This window comes from Neofelis nebulosa, chromosome 1 (genome assembly GCF_028018385.1).
Source record: "Neofelis nebulosa isolate mNeoNeb1 chromosome 1, mNeoNeb1.pri, whole genome shotgun sequence".
Classification (NCBI taxonomy): domain Eukaryota; kingdom Metazoa; phylum Chordata; class Mammalia; order Carnivora; family Felidae; genus Neofelis; species Neofelis nebulosa.
The window spans coordinates 126,745,741-126,769,935 of NC_080782.1; the positions used below are offsets into that span (position 1 = coordinate 126,745,741).

The window sequence follows — 24,195 nt, forward strand, 5'->3', positions numbered from 1 at the left end:
TTCACAGTATTAATTTCTTCTTGTGGATCCTTTGGGCGACATGATTCTTGGGGGCGGTGGACAGGGATGTTCAACATGCTGCTTCTTGGCACTGTATTTGTTACCTTTCTCCTCATCATAAGCTGCTCATGAGTGGCCTGGTGGCTCTGAGCATCAGCTTTGGTGTGAGAGTACTCTAGATTGAAGTCCAGATTTACCAACTATGTGACCACAGACAAGTTAGTTACTTACCATCTCTGTGTCAGTTTCCTCATTGGTTAATTAGAATAATAGTACATTATTCTATATATAGTTGGTAAGTGTCATTGTCGCCACTGTCAGCCCCTCAACTGGATGATGCATTTTGTAATAAAATGCTCCCTCTTTCCTTTTCTTTCCACGTAGTTAATACTACCCCCCTCCCTTTTATCCTCCTCTCTCCCTATCCCACTTTTACAAGGAAATCAGTTTCTTGGCAGAAATGTGGAGTGAGGGTCCTTTGTTTACCATCCCAGAACAACAGGGAAACTGAGGCAGGTATGGGATGATAGCTTTGAGAAAGTGGGATTGCCTGGCCTGGTTAATATACTTTTGTGGCTTGTGATTTTATGGGGCATATTTCCACTGCTGCTGTAGACTTCCCTTAATACATTCTTTTTTAATGATCAGGACTTGTAAATTAGACAAGTAGGACTTAGCAGTTGTTGCTCATAATGTCTTGTTTTGCCCATGAGCTGAAAGGCAAAGCTCTTTCCAGTCACTGCCTGTGTAGTTCCAGCCAGGCCCAGGGTGTTCTCTTATAACTCAGAAGCAAATTCCAAATTCTCTTAGGGCTGGACACTTGCTCTTGCTCTGGACAATAGTCATGACTTCATTGTTTCCCCCGCTGCAGGCAAGATTCTCTAAGAAGCAAGAGAAGGTTACTTTTTGCAGGTGAGGTTTCTAGACCAGTCTATACAGACATCAGGTGTGGTGGTGGCCTGACGGCATAGGGTGTCTGAATTCATTCACAGGTCTTTGCATGGATAGTCCCAGGAGGGAGAAGATAGTAGAGAAATGGAAGGTTCAGGTGTGTAAGTGGGTGGGGGCTAGGACTTTGTGGGCAGAAGGACTTCTCAAGGTCAGCAGGATAGCAAAGGGAAAGGTCCTTCCTTGAGAAGCAGACCTAGTTTGAGTACTAGTTTTGCCGTTTATTAGTTGTCTGGTGTTTGGAAGTTACTTTGCCATTGCAAATATTTTAACTTGCTTACTTGCTTAATTTGTTATAAATATCTACCTGTGTTAGTACACACTGATCTACTTCTTCTTTTATAACAGCTGGACAAGATTTCATGAATGGATGTCTTGTAATTAAGGTAACAGTTTCCTTATAGATGGTGTTATGGACTGAGTGTTTTATATGTTGAACTCTTAACTCTCAGTGTCCTGTATTGGAGATTGGGCATCTAAAGAGGTAACCAAGGTTAAATGAGGTCCTCAGGGTAGGGGCCTATTCCTGTAAGATAGTATATAAGAAGAGACATCTCATGGGGTGTGTGTGTGTGTGTGTGTGTGTGTATAAAAGTATGTATATATGGTCTCCGGGTGACGATTCAGCCATGGGCATTAAAAGCTGTGACCCCAAAGGCCCACTTATGATGCACATTTCCAAGATGTTGCCAACCTCTGACAAAGGTTGGTTCTACGCCTTCGGCCGCGTATTCTCGGGGCTGGTGTCCACTGGTCTCAAGGTCAGGATCATGGGGCCCAACTACACACCTGGGAAGAAGGAGGACCTGTACCTGGAGCCTATCCAGAGAACAATCCTAAAGATGGGACATTATGTGGAGCCCATTGAAGATGTGCTTTGTGGGAACATTGTGGGCCTGGTGGGCATGGACCAGTTCCTGGTGAAGAATGGCACGATCACCACCTTCGAGCATGCCCACAACATGCGGGTGATGAAGTTCAGTGTTAGCCCCATTGTCCGGATCGCCGTGGAGGCCAAGAATCCAGCCAACCTTCCCAAGCTAGTGGAGGGCCTGAATGCCTGGCCAAGTTGGACCCCACAGTGCAGGGCATCATTGAGGAGTCAAGGGAGCACATCATCGCAGGGGCTGGCGACCTGTACCTGGAGATCTGTCTGAAGGACCTGGAGGAGGACCACGCGTGCATTCCCATCAAGAAATCCAACCCCACGGTGTCTTACCGGAATACAGTCAGTGAGGAGTCGAGCGTGCTCTGCATGTCCAAGTCCCAAAATAGGCACAACTGACTGTGCATGAAGGTGTGGCCCTTCCCCGATGACCTGGCCAAGGACATCGACAAGGGCGAAGTGTCCGTCCGCCAAGAACTCAAGCAGCAGGTCCGCTATCTGGCCGAGAAGTATGAGTGGGATGTGGCAGAAGCCCACAAGATCTGATGCTTTGGGCCTGACGCCAGCCCCAATGTCCTCACCGATATCACTAAGGGTGTGCAGTGCCTCAACGAGATCAAGGACAGTATGGTAGCTGGCTTCCAGTGGGCCACCAAAGAGGAAGCCCTGTGCAAGGAAAACGTGGGGTGTGTGCTTCGATATCCCTGATGTGACCTTGCATGCGGATGCCATCCACCACGACGGTGGCCAGATCATCCCCACTGGCTGGCGCTGTCTCTGTGCCAGTGTGCTGACCACCCAGTCCTGTCTCATGGAGCCTATCTACCTTGTGGATATTCAGTGTCCAGAACAAGTGGCTAGTGGCATCTATGGTGTCCTGAACAGGAAGCATGGTCACGTCTTTGAGGAGTCCCAGCTGGCCCCCCCCATGTTTGTCGTGGAGGCCTACCTGCCTGTGAATGAGTCCTTCAGCTTCACTGCTGACCTGAGGTCCAACCTTGGTGGCCAGGCCTTCTCCCAGTGCGTCTTTGACCACTGGCAGACCCTGCCTGGGAATCTCTTCAATGACACCAGCCACCCCAGCCAGGTGATGGCCGAAACACGCAAGTGCAAGGGCCTGAAGGAAGGAATCCCAGCCCTGGACAACTTCCTGGACAAATAGTAGGCTGCCCTTCCTGCATTCCACCCCTGGGTGGGACTCAGCACAGCCCTTGCACTCGGCCGACAATCGACCACAGCAAGCCCTCGCATTCTCCATGACACCTCGAGACTGTCCCCAGTGACACTCCACCTGATGGGTTCTGGGGCCCACTCTGTGCCATCACTCAACGTGAACACTTGCTGCCATTTCTTTCGATATTTATTTCAAGATATCAGAGGCAACAGAAATGCCCTGGCAACAGGGACTTATTTAGCCGGTGGGGGTGGGGGAGGCAGGATGGGACACTCAACAGTTTTGTTTTTTTTTTTTTTTCCATTTCAGAAACTCAAATGTCAACAACAACAACAAAAAAAGCATTAAGAGGTTTATTTGGGTAAATAGTCCGTGGTGGATTTTCCCCCAGAAAGGGGGAAGGAACAAGCAGGTAGACCTTCCTCTTTGGGAAGAAGCTAAAAGGCAGGAAACTTTGTGCAGCATCACCGTGAACATCCCCAGCTGTATTAGTGCCATTGGAATAATAAGTGTGATATGCTGGTGAAAAAAAAATCAGGGTGCTCCCCACCTGCAGGCAGGAGGCAACACCCTATCTGCTACCATCAGCCTCTTCCAGAGCCTAGTGCCCCGCCCTGCCCTGTCTAGCCCAGCCATACCCTGCTCTGCCCCATGTGGGGATGCTTTGCTCAGGGATGAGCCTCCCTGGTAAGCAGAGACTCTGGAAACATCTGGGGACCTGTTTTCTGGCTGTGTGATCCCAGGGGTGCCCATGGGCCTCTTGGGTGTCTGAGCAGAAGGGCATGGGAGGGAGGGCCACACCCCTGCAGTCCTGCTCTGCTGGTTTAGCGGGCAGCTGCCTACCCCACCCCACCCCGCACCCAGGGCTCCAGAGTCGGCAGATTAAGCATTTTATGAATTGTATTTTAAATACATGTTTTAGAGGTGCCTGGGTGGCTGAGTAGGTTGAGCGTCCGACTTCGGCTCAGGTCATGATCTTGCAGTCTGTGAGTTCCAGCCCCGAGTCCGTCTCTGTGCTGACAGCTCAGAGCCTGGAGCCTGCGGGAGATTCTGTGTCTCCCTCTCTCTCTGCCCCTCCCCACACATGGTCTCTGTCTCTCTCTGTCAAAAATAAATGAACGTTAAAAAAAAATTTAAATACATATTTTAAACTTGAAAAAAAATCTTGCCGTTTGCAACAACACGGATGGAACTAGAGTGTATTATGCTAAGTGAAATAAGTCAGTCAGAGAAAGACAAATATATGATTTTACTCATATTTGGAATTTAAGAAATAAAACAGATGAACATACGGGAAGGGAAGAAAAAATAAGATAAAAAACAGGAAGACAAACCATAAGAGACTTTTGAATACAGAGAACAAAAGTGAGGGCCCCTGGAGGGTTGTTGGGTGGATGGATGGACCAAATGGGTGATGGGCATTAAGGAAGGCACTTGAGATGAACACTGCTTGTTGTATGTAAGTGATGAATCACTAAATTCTTTTTCTGAAATCATTATTACACTATATGTTAACTAATGTGGATTTAAGTAAAAAAGTAAATAAAATCTTTTTTTAAAAAAGGTATGCAGAATAAAAAGAGACATCACAGAGCTTACTGGCTTGCTGTGTGTATACACTGAGAAAAAGCCTTCTCACATAGTGAGAAGGTGGCCATCTACAAGCCAGCAAGAGAGCTCTCAAAGAAATTGGCCATGGTGGCAACGTGATCTCAGATTTCCATCCTCCAGAACTGTGAGAAATAACAGTCTGTTGTCCAAGTCACCCAGTGTCTAGTATTTTGTTTCGGTAGCCCAAGCCGGGTAGAGTAGATGGACATTCAACTTGTTGATAATTTCCTCTTACTGTAGACTATCGAGATGTACATTTTTTGCCTTATATGTTAACTTGCTGGCTTGTAGGATGTTTCTTTTTTCTTTTCTTTCCTTTTAATATTAAAGTTTTCATATATACCCAAAAGTTGATGGAATGATAAAATAAACTCCTCTGTACCCATCTACCTGTATTTAACAGTTGTTAGCATTTAGGGACATGGCTGAATAATTGCCCATTACCAGTTTATACAACTTAGCCTCCATCATACACACACACACACACACACACACACACACACACACACACACACAGTGTAAGAGAGAGGATGCTTTTAGTTATAACACAGAAAGAAAAGAGTTCTTAGGTCCTCTGTTTGAAGGGAAAAGAAAATGTCTCTTCTCAGGAGGGGTTCCTTAGGTAAGATGCACCTTTTTATCATCTATTCCTCTGTCCTTATCTGTCTGTGTCCCCATCCACTCCCGTTCCCTCCCCCCCCTTCCTAGGGCATACATGTTCAGCTGTCTGTGTCACTCAACTGCCTGTCTTATTCAGACACATGGCCATTGGGCCCCTTTGTTCAGCCTCCCATGAACACATCTAGTACCTCGATTGGAAAGCTGAAAATGGTGACACAGCTTTTCCAAACTGTCATTCTTCTCTGTTTCCAGCAGAATTCTGTGGGCAGCATCTTCTGTTTTGTATTCTGTGCAGCTCTGTCGTCAGCTAGTAAACAAGCCCCTCCAGAGGTTGGGAGAGGGGGGAGCAAGATGCATGCCCAGGTTACCATGGGGACAGACAAGCTGTAATAAATGTTTGGGATCTTAGCTTGACGAGGTTTTAGCAGTTTGGAGTAATTTCTTTGTCATTCATCCATTAAGTCACTGCTAATGAATCACTGGGAGTGTCTGCTCTTCAGATGAACCTCAGTTGAGCATGATTCAGGCAAAGAGCAGTCTTCAAAACAACAAGAAGACAGAAAACATTCATTAATTTGTCAACTTTTTGTAGGTTGAGCGGCCTCTTGTCTGTGGACGTTCCCTGGAGTCACCAGAGTGGACCACAAGTTCACATGACTGTTGTAGATGATGTCTTTGCTTGTCAGACTCACTGGGTAGGCTTCTTGCCTCCCAGAATCCTGCATGGCTCAGTGTCCCCAGAGGTTCTGCAAAGGGAGAAAGGGGAGCTCTAAGAGCCAACCACAGAGACCTCCACCCTGATATCCCTCTTCTTTGGAGGGAGAGAGTGTGCAGCTTGTCTGTTCTTATCAAAGTGCCACTTACCCTGAAAAAGGTATATAAAGGGTTCTCTCTCCCTATAGCTTCTCCACTAACTTCAGCATGGGAGGATGTGCCAAAGGTCACCAGGTTCTGCCATGTTTGCCAACACTGTAGGATTTGGAGACCATGATCCCCTAAAGGCCCTTCATGGTGCTGCTGCCACTCTGTCCACTTTTCCCACATACCACCCCTGCTCCAACCTGCAGTGGCCCCAACAAATGCTTTAGTTCCCCCAAACTTGCCTTGATTCCTCTGGGAAGGGAGCTGCTTCCGAGCTGGAATGTTTTCTTCACCCTATTACCTGCCTTAAACCCATTTTCCATAGATACCTGTCTGTCAAGGAGCTCTCCCTACCCCCTGAAAGGCTGGGCAAGGTACCCACATCTCCCCTAACACACTGAACTTGCCCTTCTGTTGTCTGTCATCCGTATTGAGCTGTGAGCCCCTGGAGGGTAGGAATGTCTTCACATTCACTCTGGAGATGCCGGCCTCTAGCCTGCACAGAACAGAAGCTCTACAGGTGTTAAGGGAATAAACCCAAGTGTGTGTCAGTCCCCTAGGCGCCTCTCAGGGACCCTGGGGCCAACCCACAAAATGGAACATTCCCTCATCTCCGCATCTCTGAGGGGGTAGCCTGTTCTGCTCTCACAGGAATTACAACCCTTTGCCAGTGAGCTTATGGGATATGCCCACTGACAGCAAAAAGGCTTGATTCTGGATTTTAAAATCAATGTAGCTAATTAAAAAGTAACTCAAACCGGAAAACAAGTTTAGAAACAATTAAGATAATTAAAATATCACTACCTTAATTGAGACCAAGTGGTGAGCTTAAAAAATAAAATAAAAATAAAAATTACACGAAGCCTATAATTAACTTGCTTTGGAAGTCAGTGTTTTTCAGCTTAACAAATCTCTCTTTAAATTAATTTCTTCCTGTTCTTTTTTTCTTTGAAAATGGTTTTTGTAAAAATTAGTCAACGAATTACTTGGACATGTGTCTTGTGCCACTGGACACTTGATTGGTCTTGGGAAATGGGCAGAGAGAGGGAATTAACCTCCCGTGGGCACCTGCTCTGTGCCAGGTATGCTGTCCCGGAGAAGTCCTGCGGGTGCCCTGAGAGAAGCAGTGGAGGGCACGCAGGGCTCTGCCATCCTGTGGGGATCGCTGCATCCTGTCACTCAGCCTGTGCGTGGAGAGAGAGAGAGACTCAGAGCACAGGCTCCAGAAATCATTAGCCCTTGACAAGGAAGCTTCTGGGCCTGCTCCCAGTTATCACGAACACTCAGCTCTCTCCCTACCTCCTCACCTGCACTCTTTCTCTGCACCTTATTAAAGGGCCTCTCAAATGCTGCTTATTATTCTGATCTGTTATCGTTCCCTTTAGAAAGTGGAGCCACACAGCCCTGTCCAATGCGGGTGTCAGCTTCTTTCCAGAGTATTGCTGTGAGCCTTGGGGCTGCTTAGAAAAGCTCGCTTGGGAGACGGCGTTTAAAGGGAAATGACACGCTCCTTGTACCATCCTCAGCCCCTTTCCATCTCAGTGTGGCTGTTTCTCGGAAACAAAATGCCCCTTGGTGATTAAATGAATGCTGGCAGCTTGATTTATTACTGTTTTGTTGTTCTATGAAGTTCATTTACTCAAAATAATCCGCATCCCTGTCTGAAGTATTCAGACCCTGGTAATTAATTTTTAGTAGACTTGATTTCTGTCTGCAAATTGTTAGGTAGGTATATGGAGTTAAGTGGCTCATTTTCGTTTATTAGTATTTTTTCGTTGGATTTCTTTGTAAAGAAATGCTGGCTTCAAGAATTGGAGGGGGGGGCGGTCCATAGTAGTTAGCCTAATGGTAGTGTCACACATGGAAAGGCTACAGAAAGAAGACTGACCAGGACACTGGTCTGTTGACTTAGCTGGAGGGTTGCCGCATTCAGAGGGAGAGCGCAGAGGGCACGGTTCCCCGGAGCTGGGCACCTCCCCTTCTCGGGAAGCCCTGGGGCTGTGTGAGGTCCATGGGGGCAGTCCCGCATGGCCCGACCTGGGAAGCACCACATTCTCTCACTGCCCCCTTCCTTTTACCCCTTGGCTTTCTTTATGCCCCAGGAACTCCCAAGAACATGGTGCCTGTGGGCTCCATACTTGGTGTGAGGTGGACCCTGCAGTCAACCCTTCAGAGGAGATCCTAGGTGATTGTTTTGCTGCTGGCCTATGAATGTGAAGAGTTTGCATTCTGGAGTCGATGGGCCAAGTGTCAGATACCCTCCGCACCTCTCATCGGTGACTCCCCTTTAAGACCTTCATTTGTAAAACGGGCACATTAACAGCAGCCACCTCCTTGGGTGGTTTTGAGATTAAATATGATAATCCAGTTATAGGGCTTAGTTCATTGCATGTCTGAAACAGTGGGTGTTAGCTCTTCTTGTTTTTATGAAGACTTATGACTCATTCTGGGGACCAGATGCACAAAAAATTAGCAAACACCTATGAGGTACTTAACATACATTAAGTTGGCTTTAAGGACTTACAAATATTAGCCCCTTTAACCCTCAAGATAACCAAACCAAGAGCAGGTGGTATAACCCTCACCATATAGAGGAGGCAGCTGAGGTATGAGTAAGCCGTATTCACACTCGAAAACACCGGGTCTGGAGTCTGCTCTTGCAAACTATGCTCGGCTGACTTAACTTCCTTCGATTGTACTGCCTGTCGACGGACATTGGTGTTTGTGCAGTTGGCTGCAAAAACAAAAAGAACCTCAAATTTGGCCACGAAGCTGGTCATGGAGTACTTCAGATTTGGATACCCACCCTCCTAGGGCAGCCTGTTAGTTTCCATCTCTGTGATACACTCCCATGAAAATCCCAAGGGCTCTGTAGCACTTAGCACCAATCAGGGAAGCACCTAGGCTGGCACCTTGGCTGGGGCTGCCTGTGGTCCGGTCCCCAAGTTCCTTGAGATCCCCGATGTCTCCCCTCATCCTGTGGTGGCTGGGCGTGTGAGAAGGAGCAGTGGAGGATTGCCACGGTCCGTCATTAGCAGTCATCTGGTAATCGTTCTTCAGGTTGGCTGCATTTTGCATGAGCCTGGGAAGGCAAGTCACAGTTGGCTGGACAGCCACCCTGGGGTTGGGAGTGGGAGACACTGCACGAGAAAAGAGCCAGTGGTCTGAGGCCATCCCCAGGACTGGGAGCCTTCCACCTGGGACCAGAAACTCCTGTTGTGAGTTTCTGGAAGGCCTAGGCTTGAAGGACTCTGGAAGCGGACACAAGCCTTGCTGCCATTGCTTCCCAGATGCAGCCCTCAGCTGAAGAGTTCAAAGTGAATGCCCTGTCGCTGGGGCTCGAATCAGCCTCTTTTATTCTTCCTGCACCTCGTTTCCCTCTGCTAAGCTTCAGGCAGCCGGGCGATCCCTTGGGGCGTAGGCTCTGTCAGATGACTCCCCTGGGACCAGGACCTGGGTCTTGTTGCTGGCCTGACTGGCCTAAAAATGCACCCTGCCTTGTGCTTATAGTGGCTGGTGCTGCTGCAGTGGACGGAGCTGCCCTGAACTGTTCAAGCAGCAGAAACGCCTCCGGATGTTGTGTGTTCAGGTCCCTTGAGAAACTCCCAGCTGCTGTCTGAGGAAAATGGTGTGGAGGTTCTGGGCCTGGGCGGGCTGAGAGGAACCGCGACTTCTCTAAGTGCAGGGGTCTCGTGGTGGCCGGGGGACCCGGCAGCTGTGGGCACAATGGCGTTTCTCATGGCAGTTTTGCTGTCCCTGCTCAGGATGCCAATTTGTTTAAGCAAACGTTTGCGTGGGGAGGACACGGGGAGGCCTCGCCTCCACGGGCTGAGGAGAAAGTTATGAAGGATTTACTGCCTAATAGGCCTAGGCCTGGAGCTGGGAGACGGCACAATTGCTTTTGCTTTGCGGAGAATTCCCTGCGGCCTCTTCGCTGCTGTAATGAGCGTGCGCACCTCGGTGTGCGGGGCGCTGATTAGCCCGGGGCCCGCCGCTCAGCCTGTTCTGGAAAACTGTGCAGTTTTGGAACCACTGTTTTGGGAGACCCTTTCTGGAGTGCCTTGGTCGACTCCACATCCCTTCTCCGCACACCGCCCCCCACCCCCCGCCATCATTACCACCCACAAGCCACACTTACTGATTGGATCAAGTGCCCTGTGATGGTCCACCCATGGCAGTCTAGATTGCCTTTTGTAACTTCGCTTTCCCAAACTCTGCCCATCCTTCTGGATCCAGTTCACATATTAATGCTTCATTAATCCTTGCCCCAGAAATTGATCTCTGTTTTTCTCTGGAGCTCCGTTATCATTTTATATGCCCGTCATGGCCCTTATCTCATTCTGCCTCGCACAATAAATATTTATGTGTAAGCTTTTTCCCTTCCTTATTATGTTGGAACTTTGCGTGGCGCAAAATGGTTTTGGGCCTCCTGAAGCTCTTCCCAAAATTTAACATGGGCTTATTGATGCACACAGTCCGTGTCGATTGAACTGGAGCCAAAAAAACTCTGTCCTCAAGGACTTTCTACGTGGTAGGAAATAAGTAAAGGTAGGCATGGATGAAGTCATAAAAAGCAATTGTAGGCAGATAACCAAAGAGGGAAAAGGAGCTCTTGGTCCTTGGAGTATGTAAGATTCTAAAGGATTTTAAAAGTAATTCCTGCCCGACATGGAGATGCTGAAACTCCCCAAAGCACAAAGGAATCACTATCCTGATGCTGAAGCAGAACATGTGCAGTAGACACAGAATTCCCCTCGGTTTGGGTATTCATTCCAATCCCCATCACCCTAAGAAAACCGCCCAGAGTGCAAACACATGGTCTGTTTATTTCCCATTTGTTTATTTGAGTTGAAAGAGAAACTAAATTTCCTTAGAAGTCCTCACCCCCACCCCTCTTGTTGCTCTTTTTGCCTCAGCTCTGGACCCATCGAAAGACCCCTGCCTGAAGGTGAAGTGCAGCCCTCACAAAGTGTGTGTGACCCAGGACTACCAGACTGCCCTGTGTGTCAGCCGCAAACACCTTCTCCCCAGGTAAGGCCGGGGGCCGGGAAGCGCGCTCCGACTGACAGATCTGGGGGTACCCAATCTCAGAGTGGGGGACAGTGGGGGGGTGGGGGAAGGAAAGCAGGCATTTCTATCGCCATTTTGTAGGGTATTTGGTGCCTCCAGTCATCCTGGGGTATGCATCTCAATTCTCCAACACAGATTTGCAAAAAATTTTAATACCTGCATTTATTTTAAATCAACTTTAACTCTGAGCCCTCATCTGAGCAGATGCACGGAAAATCCCTTCTTTGTCATTGTGGGGGCCATTTCTCATTCAGGAATGACCCCTGAGATCCCAGAAGCTTAGAGCTAAGAAAACAGGTTCTGAATCATTAGTCTCTTGCTTGTCACTGACATTGTCAGTGTTATAATCCTTTGAGGTTCCTCGGAGTCTGAGGGTTGTCTGCTTTCATGCCCAGATATATGGGCCGTGGGCATCTTCACCAGTCGGGGTGCCCTGGTTTGGGGTTCTTCCTCCTCAGCACCACCACACCACCATTTCTCCTGAGAACACGCCTTGCTGTTTTCTCAGGGTATAGTACTTGATCACCTTCTTCCCCAGCACGGAGGGAGGTCTCCTCACTCTTCTTTAAGATCTTTAAAGCTTTGCCTTTTTACCCTCAACCTCTCCCAGCTTTCTCCATCCAGTGGGAGAAAGCTTTTATAGAGGGCAGAAAGAGCCTTTGAATTCAGTCTTCTTTGTGGGCCTTCAGTCCTACAAAAATACTCGGAGCAAGAACCAGCATGTGCCCATGCATGAACGTATGTGCGTGTACACACACACACACACACACACACACACACACAGTGTTCTTTAACAGTGGGGTTGGGTTGGTGGTGATGGGAGAAAGGCATTTGCAGGGCCTGTTCTCCCTTCTTTCTGTACTGCTGTGCAATGGAGAGGTAGGTGTTCAGTCCATGGTCACTGGAGTCACCACACCTGTTTTGGACTTGGCAACATGCTCTGCCATACACCTGTGCTGGGCCATGACCTCAAGCAAAGGATGCAGCCTTTCTGGGACTCAATTCCCACTGAAGTGCATCTCCTGTGGCTTCTGCTCATTAGCTCTGTTTCGACCATTGGACCATGCCGGATGGGTCCTTTCCCTTCCTGCAGTTCTTGAAGTCTGAGCAATGCTGGTCCCATTGGCTGCTCCTTTTGCAAAGTGTTTTAATTTCCCTCCATTCCCTAAGTGGTTTCCTCCTAAACTGCCTGGGAAGCTCCATCATGGTCCAGCAGAGAAACTCCCTGGAGCAGAGCCCTCAACCTCCCTGCCTCTGCAAACCTGGTCCCTACAGCTACAGATCCAGCCTGGTGGTCACCTAAAAACAGTAACCCTTTGTCTCCATAAGACTGAGATGCAAGATATAATGTGTTTTACTCTTTGCTCCAGACTGGAGTATTCTCCCTGGAAGTAAAGATAGATCTCACTCCCAAACCCTAGCACACACCATGCATGCATTGTGCTCAGCACCACATCCGTGAATTCTTCCTGCCCTTTTGTCAAGCTGGGATTTATTTTTGTCTCCACTCTAAAAATGAGGGGAGTGAGACAGAGCAGCATTAGTAATTGGCTTATACATCTAGGAAGTGGCAGCCATGTTTCAAACCCTGGACCGTCCGGCTCCAAAACTCCTGTTTTCTGTTACTACCGTGTGCCGGCCTCTCCCTTCATCCTGTCCTTGTCTCTCCATTCATTGACTGTCATTTAACAGAACGATACCGAGCACCTACAATGTGCCAGGCTTGTGTTACACACTGAAGCTACATACTTTCCTACCCTCAAGGAAAATTAAGTTCACTGTGGAGTGGGATGTAAAAAAAAAAAAAAAAAAAATTGTTGTTGTCACTAGAAGTTTTCCAGGCAGACATATTCTGAGAAAACTATCCTAGAGTTTCCTGCTGCACATGATTTCTTCCTTCTCTGAAGGTTGTAAGAGGGGGCCTCTTTTGCTGCAAATAGCTAAATACCCTTTTTGAGATAATGCTCTAGATTTTAACCATCTGGTTGTATGTGTGTGTATATGGATGTGCAACATGGATAGACCATTGCCTGTTTCCTCCTGGAATAGAGCCCCTCTGAAAGTGCTGGACAGGAGATGGTCAGCATTAAGCTCAAATCTGTGCAAGATGGAGGCTGCAACCATATGGGTATTCAGGCCTATCCAGGTGTAGGTTGTGTGTGTCTGGGTGTGCCTTATTTCTTTGTTGGGAGCACCACCACTTGTTTGCTTGTGTAGAAAGCATAATCCTCATCTCCCTCGTATTCTGGTGGCCACAGGATTACAATGACTAAGCGCATGGATTTGGGAATGAGACCAACCAGGGTTCCTTTCCCAGGCTGGCTACTACCTTGCTCTGTGACCTTGGCATGTACTTTACCTTTCAGAATTTGTGCTTCATCGTCTGTAAAATGGATTTAATGAAAATACTTACCCATTCCTCTTTCCTGTTTATTGGGGTGCATCCTCTCATGATTGTTTTTTTATTAATGTTCATTTATTTATTTTGTGAGATAGAGAGTGCGCATGCATGCAGGAGGGGCAGAGAAGGGGAGAGAGAGAATACCAAGCAGGCCCTGCACTGTCAGTGCCCAAGAGCCCAATGCGGGGCTCAAACTCATGGACCAAACCTTGATATCATGACCTGAGCAGAAATCAGTACTCGGACTCTTAACCCTTTGACTGACTGAGCCACCCAGGTGCCACCCACTAGTGATTCTTAAAGAGACCTTATGGGTAGCAATTGTTGCTAATCCTTGCAGGGGCTCTTTTGTGCGTGTCCTTGTGTGAGAGTTCAGTGACGCGCACTTGTGTAAGGCATATAGTCTAGTGTCACATAATGATGGCTGGTCTGCCACTTGCTAAAACAATTATGATGATGGTTATTATGTCATTTGTTTTGGAAGGTCAGCCAGGAAACCCCACAGTTGCATGTTTCTAAGAAGAAGGTAGCCCCCTCCAGGTGCCTGGCTTCTTCCTCTGGTGACTCTGCCTGCTTGTCCTTCCTTCTCGGGGAAGCCGTGAGGTTTAGCATGAGCATTACAGTGTCATTTCTGCCGCCCTCTTTGTGATTCACAGAAGGTAAGGGCTAAGAAGATGGCTGCATTCCTGATGATAGGGACCTTTTGTTCACTGGAAAAACAGCCCAAAGAGGAGGCTGTGATTGAGGCAGCGTGCCCACTCCCTTATCCGGATTTGGGAGGTGGTCTGAGCCAGGAAGGCTCTGCAGTGGTGTTCACTGCCGTTGTGGGTCCAACCTCCCCACCTCCCTCCCACAGACTGAATACCTCGGCCCGCTGTATCAGTCGAGCACATACCTCTTCTTGGGGTCTTGGACACCTTCCCAGATGAAACATCTGTCCTGCCACATTATACTTCAGGGGTCCCCTCTGACCAAGGAGACAGTGTTGACGACTCTATTTATTCATCAATCAGGGAAGTAATCTTTCTCTCTGAGAAACATCTGTAGACAATCCCATCAGCCAGTCTGGCCTCTGCAGCAGCTCAAGAGGCAAATCCCACCTGCCAGATCGTCAGCACTACACACACATGGAGAGGCGGCTGGGCCAGCCTCAGGCTGATTACGAGGCTGCACACTTAGGCTGTCTTGTCACATGGATTGAGACAGAGGACAGTGAGCGCATCAGTGAGAGAATTTCATTAGCTTTCCTTGCCCATCGAGATGGAGTGAGTGGAGAAGCTGTTTGACGTACGCACATTTGTGACCACTGAACATCTGGGCAGACGGGCGAGAATTCTGGTGGGGTGCCACGTGGGGTCTCCCTTTGCTGGAATTCTCCTTTATTAGGGTAGTATTTACATTTGGGTTTGCATCTGGTTTCATCTAGAGGCTTCAGGTAATCTCACATTCTCTTTGGAGAATTCTGCTTGGAAGTTCTTTGCTTCATCTTTTCTTATGTCGAGCCACCGTGAGTGGGCTCGGGAGCGGGTGAATTCTTGGTAGTGTTGTTCACCTTTCAGGTTTTCTGAAGGGGCCATTTAAGTGCCACAGAGCACTGTGAAGCCTTCCTGGGATCGGGAAGCCATCTCTTAAATGATTTTTTTAAATATCTGCATTAATTTTTAATATGATGATATTTGATGCTTATTACAGGAGACACTAACAATATAGAAGAGTAAAAAGAAACAAGAAATAGGCAATGTTCACATCAGTTAAAAACAGTAATTAAACATCCCAGCACATTTCCATCCATTCTTTTTTCTAGTCCTAGGTTTTATCTGTTGGTTCATTTTTGTTAAAACTTGGTCATCACGTCATGCTTACTCTATATAGAAAAAATTGTATTAGGCTTTCTTCAGTTGATTTTTATAAGTGAGTATTTTATGATATGACAAATCTTTGTAGATACAATTTTTAAAAAACTTTGATGTTTATTTTTGAGAGACAGAGACAGAGCATGAATGAGGGAGGGTCAGAGAGAGACGCACACACAGAATCCGAAGCAGCCTCCAGGCTCTGAGCCGTCAGAACAGAGCCTGATGCAGGGCTTGAACCCACGAACTGTGAGATTGTGATCTGAGCCGAAGTTGGATGCTCAACCAACTGAGCCACCCAGGTGCCCCTGTAGTTACAAATTTTAAAGATTGTATAACATAGTACATAAAATATGAACTTGGGAAGTGCCTTGGTGGCTCCATTGGTTGAGCGTCTGACTCTTGGTTTCATCTCGGATCGTGATCCTAGGGTTGTGGGATCGAGCACTACATCAGGGTCTGCACTGAGCATGGAGCCTGTTTGGGATTTTCTGTCTCAGTAAGAGCTAAGAATATCAAACTTTTAGAAGAAAACAGGAGTAGTAACCTTGGGTCTGACAAAGATTTCTTTGGACACGAAAAAGCATGAACTATAAAAGCAAGAAAATAATAGTAAAATCAGCCAATTGGATTTCATCAAAATTTAAAACTTGATCTTCAAAAGACACTGTTACAATAATAAAAGGAATAAAAGGACAACCCACACCAAGAGAAAATATTTACAAAACACAGGTTTGACAAAAGGTTTGTATCTGGATTATGCACTGAAAGCATATGTCCGTTCTAAGACTCAACCATGAATATTCATAGCAGCTTTACTTGTAATAGCCAAGAGCTGGAAGCAACCCAAATGTCTATCAACAGGTGAATGGATAAACAAATTGTGGTACATCTATACAATGGATTACTACTCAGCAATAAAAAGACGGGGGGCCTGGGTGGCTCAGTCATTTAAGCGTCTGACCGGCTCAGGTCATGATCTCACAGTTCTTGAGTTCAAGCTCCCCATTGGGCTCTGTACTGATGGCTCAGAGCGTGGAGCCTGCTGTGGATTCTGTGTCTCCCTCTCTCCCCCTCCCCCACTCGATATCTGTCTCTCAAAAATAAATAAACATGAAAAAAAGTTAAAGAAATAGGCTATTGATGCATCCATCAGTATGGATAAATTTCATCATAACTATGCTAAGTGGAAGAACACAGACCAAAAAAAGGAGTATATCCTGTATGATTTCTATTTACCTATACTTCTTGAGTATGCAAGCTAATCTTTGGTGACAGAAAGCAGATCACTGGTTGTCCGGGGGAGCAGGTCAGTGGGTGTCTGAGCCATCATTAAGACTAGATAATGCAGAATGGATCCTTAGGGAAATAGTCACACTCTGTTCTTCGATACCAAAGATCCTACCGGCAAAAGGACTCATTAGGGGAAAAAGAGTTTTTATGCAACAGTGTGTTATTCTTCCTGACTCAGGTTTTAGAAATACTGTCTTAGGCTTTCTTAAAGAAAACACCCTCGTGGGAAACGGGGGGATGGACAGAAAGTCATACAAGCCACAGAGGGCTCTGCTCTCAGGGATTCACTGCCAGTCAAGATGGCTAGTTCTGATTTATTGCTCTGGGTGGGCGGGAGCTAGGGGTGGGATTCTCCCTACAGAGCGGTGAACATTGATTTTACCTCTCTGTTGCCATTGATTTTCATTTGGAGAATGGAAAATTGAAGCATTTGTTTTAAGCCTTGCAGACAAGCCACATTCTCGAATTCTGCAAGCGTATTGTGAACAGGAGGAAAGGGTGTCAGGATGGGGCTTAGCATATCTGAGCATACCCTTGGAAGCCTTCTGGGAGCAGTGGGAACTAATCTGTTTTTAAACAAGGAGCTGACGGCCAGTCTTCCCAGTGGGCTAGGCCTCTCTAACGTAATGGCCCTTTATCTCCGCTTCCTAATTATCTGGAATAACAACGAATTCTCGGCACCAGCGAAGAATTCTGATTGAGTCAAGACTCATGGTGCTGTAGACCAATCTGAGAGCTTTCTGTCTTTTATGTGAACTTGGAAAAAGAGAATCAAAGTGTTTGAGGTCAGAGAGAAGTACATGACAGAATGTGCCTCAAATACCAAACTCTCAGAGGACATTTGAAAGGATGATGGTTATTTCATCTCAGTTTTGTTTTACAACAAAGCACTGCCTCCTGCTACAGGGGCTTTGAGCGGGTTGATTATACATACGCATATGTCTTTTGGTTTGGAAGACACATGGCCATGTAGAAAGTGGGTGATTCCTAGGTGTCTGAGTGGCATTCTGGTACTTTCACAACTCAAGGCATGGCCAGTTTCCAGAGTGTGATCATGTTCATATTCCTTATTACGATTTTTATCTTTATATAGCTCACACTTTTTTCCTAGGGGGCCTTGTGTTCTCTTTTAACCTTGAGGGATCTTCATTTTCCCTGCTCTGGGCCTGAGTAAAGTCCTGATGAGGGATTGGTGCTGTTTCTAGGCAATTGGTGGAATTTGCGCAGCTGAGGTTTGGGTTTGGGCCCACTTCTGAATCAGCCACCTTTAATAAACAGGAACCATCACCGTGATCTCTTTACCCCTGGTCACTGAGGAAAACAAAGGGGGAGAGAGGTTGGTTCCAGAAATGCCACTTCTTTTTTTTTTTTTTCCAATGTATGAAATTTATTGTCAAATTGGTTTCCATACAACACCCAGTGCTCATCCCAAAAGGTGCCCTCCTCAACACCCATCACCCACCCTCCCCTCCCTCCCACCCCCATCAACCCTCAGTTTGTTCTCAGTTTTTAAGAGTCTCTTATGCTTTGGCTCTCTCCCACTCTAACCTCTTTTTTTTTTTCCTTCCCCTCCCCCATGAGTTTCTGTTAAGTTTCTCAGGATCCACATAAGAGTGAAACCATATGGTATCTGTCTTTCTCTGTATGGCTTATTTCACTTAGCATCACACTCTCCAGTTCCATCCACGTTGCTACAAAGGGCCATATTTCGTTCTTTCTCATTGCCATGTAGTACTCCATTGTGTATATAAACCACAATTTCTTTATCCATTCATCAGTTGATGGACATTTAGGCTCTTTCCAGAATTTGGCTATTGTTGAGAGTGCTGCTATAAACATTGGGGTACAAGTGCCCCTGTGCATCAGTACTCCTGTATCCCTTGGGTAAATTCCTAGCAGTGCTATTGCTGGGTCATAGGGTAGGTCTATTTTTAATTTTCTGAGGAACCTCCACACTGCTTTCCAGAGCGGCTGCACCAATTTGCATTCCCACCAACAGTGGAAGAGGGTTCCCGTTTCTCCACATCCTCTCCAGCATCTATAGTCTCCTGATTTGTTCATTTTGGCCACTCTGACTGCAGAAATGCCACTTCTTAACCACCCACCACGTTAGACACACTTTGCAGAAGGAGTTTTGCTGACTTCTCACAGTTACCTTCTCCATTCCTTTGTTTTCCTCTCTGAAATTGAGAGTATTGATTACACGAGCTTGACGACAAGAGCAGCAGAGAGTAAAAAGCAATTCATAATGGAGATGGGAGTAATTGTGTAGAATTTTTAGTCCTTGGAACAAAGGGGACTCAGCGAGAGGTAGATCTTACTTTGGGGGGGCAGATTCACTAGGCGAGTTTTATAAATACATTAAAATCGTGGTTGTCAATAAAATTTACCAGACTCAAATTTTGCCTTGCCTTGTTCCCACCCCCCGCCTTTTTTTTTTTTTTTTTTTTTTTTAAACTCTGCTGCCAATGCCAACACAGGTTGTACCTAAAGATGGTGGGCAGGTAAGGGCAGTGACCGGGTGATCTCTCCCAGCGAGTCTGATGGCATCCTGGCTGGCTGGACACTTGTTTCTAGGTGTGACTCTTAAGGACCAGAGCCTCTACCCTGCCAGAGCCCTCTCTGGCACCTGCCACCGGCTTGTCACCTTTCCCTCCCATGTTGTGCTGCTTGAGAAGCCCCCTTTCCAGAGAGGGTAGTTCGTATTTCCAGGTATTTCCTGGAATACCCAATGTGCTGAATCATTGTCTTTTTTTTTTTTTTTTTTTAAGCCATGTCTATCTGTGGGAGATTGGAAACGTTTTATGGTTAAATTCTTAAATTCCCAGAATGTGCATCACGTACAAAGTTGCTGGAAAGGTAGGAAGCCAAGAGTCTGTGGTGCTGGGAATGTCTGTTCACAGGGTCAGGGACTAATGATAAAACCTCCCTCTCCATTCCTCTCTCTTTCTCTTGTTAGAAAGCCCAAGTGCATTACCCTGCTGTGTGGTTCTCCCTCGGATGATGGGCTCAGTTGCTCTGTTTATTGGTGTCTCCGTCTGTTAAGAAATGTACAGAGAGGCATATTTCATGCCTCAGATTTAAGTGGATTAGAAAGAGGAGATTGAGGTGGGTGTGCTGGTTTTGAAGAGGTAATCACTAGGTGTGATTTCCAACAGGGCTCAGGGTGTGCCAAGCAGGTGTGAAGCATTACATTAGCAGGTCCCTAAACACTAGGAAACAGATGAGCTCAAGCTCCCCCTGCAACTCGCTGAAGGTGTTACATTACCCACACGTTCTGGGGGCCCTTTGTAGTATCCAGAGAGAGGAGTATCCAGGTATCTGAGGCAGGGGAGCAAGGCCTATGTGACCTCTCACAAAACACATCATCTTTTATGAAAGGGGTCAGATTGAATTTCCCACTTACACAAACTTCTGCTTTAATTTTCTGAAATATCTTTCCTTTGCCTTTGTTATTAAATCTGTTGTGGCCCTGCTTGCTGTTCTGCCTAAACTCATCAAGATCCCAATTCACAGGTTTTCCAGTTTAGACATTTTATATCAGATTAATTCAACCAATGAACCATGAAAGACATTCTTTATGGATATCAGGCACCACAGTAGGGCCCATCTGGGGCACTGACCATGCAGGTTCTGGAGCCAGAAAATGGACTCAGGATGATTTAGATGGGCATCCAAGGCTATCTTTAGAAGTACTTTTGTTTTAAATAGAATGTTCTCAGGCTAATGTCCTGTCTTTAATGTTCCTCATGGAGGGGGTGGGCAGAGGGCAGGGCCCTCCAAGCGCAGAGGGACAGGAGAGATGAAAGTTAATTAGTTTAGGGACCTTGGTACCTTTCCAAGGTACTCTCTTAAATGATGTTTTTAACGGGCACACACTGAAATGCATGCGGCTGTATTACTGAGTTGGGAAAGGGCCTTCTTCCAGCCAGCCTTGCTCATGATCTTGCCACAGCTGGGGGTGCTGGTGTATCCTGCTTTCCACTGAACCACAAGTTCTGCTTTTCATTACCTGATGGGAGGGAGAAGGCCCTGGCTCAGACCTTCCATGGCTATGAGTATCTCCCAAGTGGAAGGCAAGATGACAGGGCTCTGGTCCAGCCTGGAATTAAGAGTCTTCCTCTCGGCAGATGCCAGGGGAGGCCATCTGTGAGTATAGTGATGGTGATAAAGGGCTTTAGGACTTGTCATAATTTTGGCAGGATTAGCCCTCACAAGACAGCTCACATAAACCAGTCATGGTGGGCTAAAGGTCATTAACTCAGAATCCACTAAGTTGGTATCTGTGATAATTTCTGGATTCAACAAATATTTATGGTGCCTTCTGTATGCCAGATGCTGCTATGTGTTTGGAATAATGTGATGAATGGACATAATCTAGCCTTGTGGAGAGTAAAGTCTATAGGAAAAGGTAGCTAAAAAGAAATTAAGTATCTGATAAATTGTCCTAAGCACCAAGTGGGATAAGAGCAGAGTGTTATAACAGAATCCCTTTAGTTGGTTGTGCCATCTTGGGTGGGTGAAAGGTGATAGGTTCCAGGTGGTCACAGGGTAGGGAGAAGTGTCCTCAGAGGAGGGAACAGCCTTTGCAGAGACCCTGAATCAGGGAAGGGAATGGGACTTGGTATCCTAAAGAAAGGAAGAGGACAGAGGCCTGTGCTGTAGGTAGGCAGTGACCAAGGGGAGCATGGCTGCCTGAGACTAGAAGGGGTAGTGGGACCAGAGCCTGCGGAGCCTTGAAAGCCACGGGACAGATTTGGCTCTCAGACCATGTGACAAGGGACATCTTGTGTGGCTTTAAGTTGGAGAGTGACAGAATTGTGTGCCTTAGGATGGACTGAGTTTCCTTGAATTCTCATTTTTTAAAGCCACATTGTATACTCTGTGAAAAAAGCTGGGGGCCCTGCCTGTCTACGTGTGTTCATATGAAGACTCTGAAGATCTCATCGAAGCTTGTGGCCTATGAGAGGACGTTAGCGGCAAAGATGTATATAATCTAAGCCAGAAAAGAAAAAATGCGATGGAGTAAAGTTAAAGTTCCAAGAAGGGGGCGACCGTTTCCAGCTGCAGTGGGGCTGGACATGGGTGGGAGACGGAGAAGGGGCAGGATTCACTAGCAGAATTTACTAGTATTCCTAGTGGTTTAAGAGCCTGTGAGGTCACTGTGGCTCACGCATACTGTGAGTTTCTCAGTGTTGCACAGCCGTTATGTGGCAGAGGTGGGGGGCCAGGGCAAGGCTGCCCCAAAGCCCATCTTTCTGCCTTCTGCCCTCGAGACACTTGTCTGCACTAAATCTCCATTTCCATAGCAAATGCTGACTTTCAAACTAGCCCAGGACACAGTGATAAGGAAAGCAGTAGGCATAGTGCTGGCTCATAGTCGGGGCTCAATAAAAGTCCATCTCCTTTCTGAGTCTCCACTTCCTCACTGAATCTAGATAGAGGATCAGTCCTCCAAGCCTCACAGAGTTGCTCAGGCCTACATGAGCTCACGCATGCAAAGGCCCTGCTATTTTTAGTGTTCTGGATGGAGTCAGTTGTCATGATTAGTAGGTTCCCTACTGGCGGGGTGCTTACTTGTTCCTTGTGATGCTCACCTCTGTTATTTGCACTGCCTGCACTCCCTCTGGAGCATGAGCTCAGGTCTTGGCACATGTTCATGACCTATTAAAGGGATAAATGCATCAGTTGAGAAGGAAGCCGGGGATGCAGGGCCAGGCTGGTGTCTTTAATGAGGAGCTCGGATCGGTCAGTGAGTCACAAAGCAATGCTCCAAGTCAGGTGAGGGTTGTCTATGTTGTACCACATTCTTGAACACCTGGGAAATGCTCAGAATGTCCCTGTGAACCCCCCCACAGGGAAACAGGAGGCAATGTGTCAGTCTGGTGTGAAAGTGGCCCTGTTCTTGGGAAGGAACAATGTAGTCCAGACTCTGCACTCTGTCCTGACCTGGTGCCCTGCTCCTGTGGTGCCCTGTCTCTTTGCCTCTCCTGTCTCTGTGCTAAGAGATTGGACACAGCTGAAGGTCAGCGGCTTGGCCTTGGAGGTATTAAGATGTCATGTGTCTCATTGAGCTCCTGAGTCTCTCAGAGCTGGAGGTTTGTTCTTGAGAGTGCTTCAGAACGGCCTTTGATTCTGCCTTAGGGAAGGAAGGAGCACATACTGGGCATCCACTCTGGCAGCTGTCGGGAACAAGCCCTGCCTAGATTGTCACTCCTCCCCTGCAGCTCCCCTGAGACAGGCTTAAATTCATCCTTCTGGTTCGTCCAGGAGGCTTTCAGGCTCCAGAATCTCTTCTCTATGAGGTCTGACCCCTCCACCCCTCGGGCCATGGGACTGGCCCTTCCGCCTTCAGAACAAGACTGAGCAGGGCTGTGTGTGGCCCATGTTGCTTGCTCAGCAAGAAGGAAGCCCAGGAAGGCAGCAAGCAGCCTTCTTTTGGGTCCTTCTCTGACCTGGGGAGAAGCCTGGTGCAGAGGGGCTGGGCAGTGAGCTACTCACCTGCTGGGAGGAGCTGCTGCTCTCCAGTGTGAGCCCACAGTGACCTGCCCACCGACAGGAACACATCGGGGTGATGTTTGATTTCATCCTGATCTATCCACTCTTCAACTTTACCAGTTTCTCCTTGTGCCACGTTTTCACCTGGTATTCTGGGGCAGCGTTGGTTTGTTGCTCTTCATGACTTGGTCGATTACTTGTGCACCTTTGGTGGTGTGGCCAAACACTTGGCTTCAGAGCAGTACGTGGTAGAAACCTGCAGGGTGGAAGGTTGGGGTAAGGGGATAGTGGTCCCGGCAAGGTGCTGTCGATGGCAGTGTAAGCCGGTGCCACATTTCTGGTGGGCATTTTGGCCTCATTGACCCCATGATTCCATTTTGGAAAAATCTGTCTAATGAATATAAAGAGATGCACATTAAGATTTATATCCGAGAGTATTCAGTGCTCTCAATGACAATATTGCAGAAATGGAGCAACCTCCTCACTGTCCAGCCATAGAGGAATGCTTACACAAATCATCATGTGCCTTCTGTAGAACCCCCTGCCTCTAGGTGACCTCTGACCATTAAAAGCCTCCTTCCCCAGCCTTCTCAGACAGACGATGTATCTCTGTACTGCTCTCACTCACTGTATGAGGCATCTTGCTTACAGTGAGTTGAAAGTTTTTTTCTGTTGGTAACTTCTGCACGTTGGTCCAGGTTCTGCTGTGGAATAGCATTGGGACGTGCTGATTCACTCTTCCCCATGCCAACCCATTCTGGAGCATCGTGTCTGTGCATGGAAACAGCTGGGAACCTGACTGAGGAGAGCTCAGTGACTGGTGATAAAAAGCTGCAGGACACATCCAAGGGATTTGGAAGAAGGGGTAGCATGTCTGAAATACCCTCAGAGGGAGGTGGTATTTGAGTGGGCACTTGCAGAAGGGTGGGACAGTTGTGGCAGGGGAAGATCGCATTAGAAAACACCCAAGCCTGTGGAG

General features: G+C 47.3%; 1 protein-coding gene and 1 pseudogene across 1 annotated transcript in view; both read left to right on the plus strand.

The window, feature by feature from the left end:
* Positions 1-24,195, plus strand: part of SPOCK1 (SPARC (osteonectin), cwcv and kazal like domains proteoglycan 1) — a 517,625-nt gene that overhangs the window by 348,119 nt on the left and 145,311 nt on the right. The window contains exon 4 of the mRNA XM_058735892.1: positions 11,018-11,132. Within this exon, the coding sequence (XP_058591875.1) occupies positions 11,018-11,132 (115 nt within the window). The remainder of the gene's footprint in view (positions 1-11,017; positions 11,133-24,195) is intronic.
* LOC131489168 (elongation factor 2-like) lies at positions 1,545-3,318 on the plus strand (annotated as a pseudogene).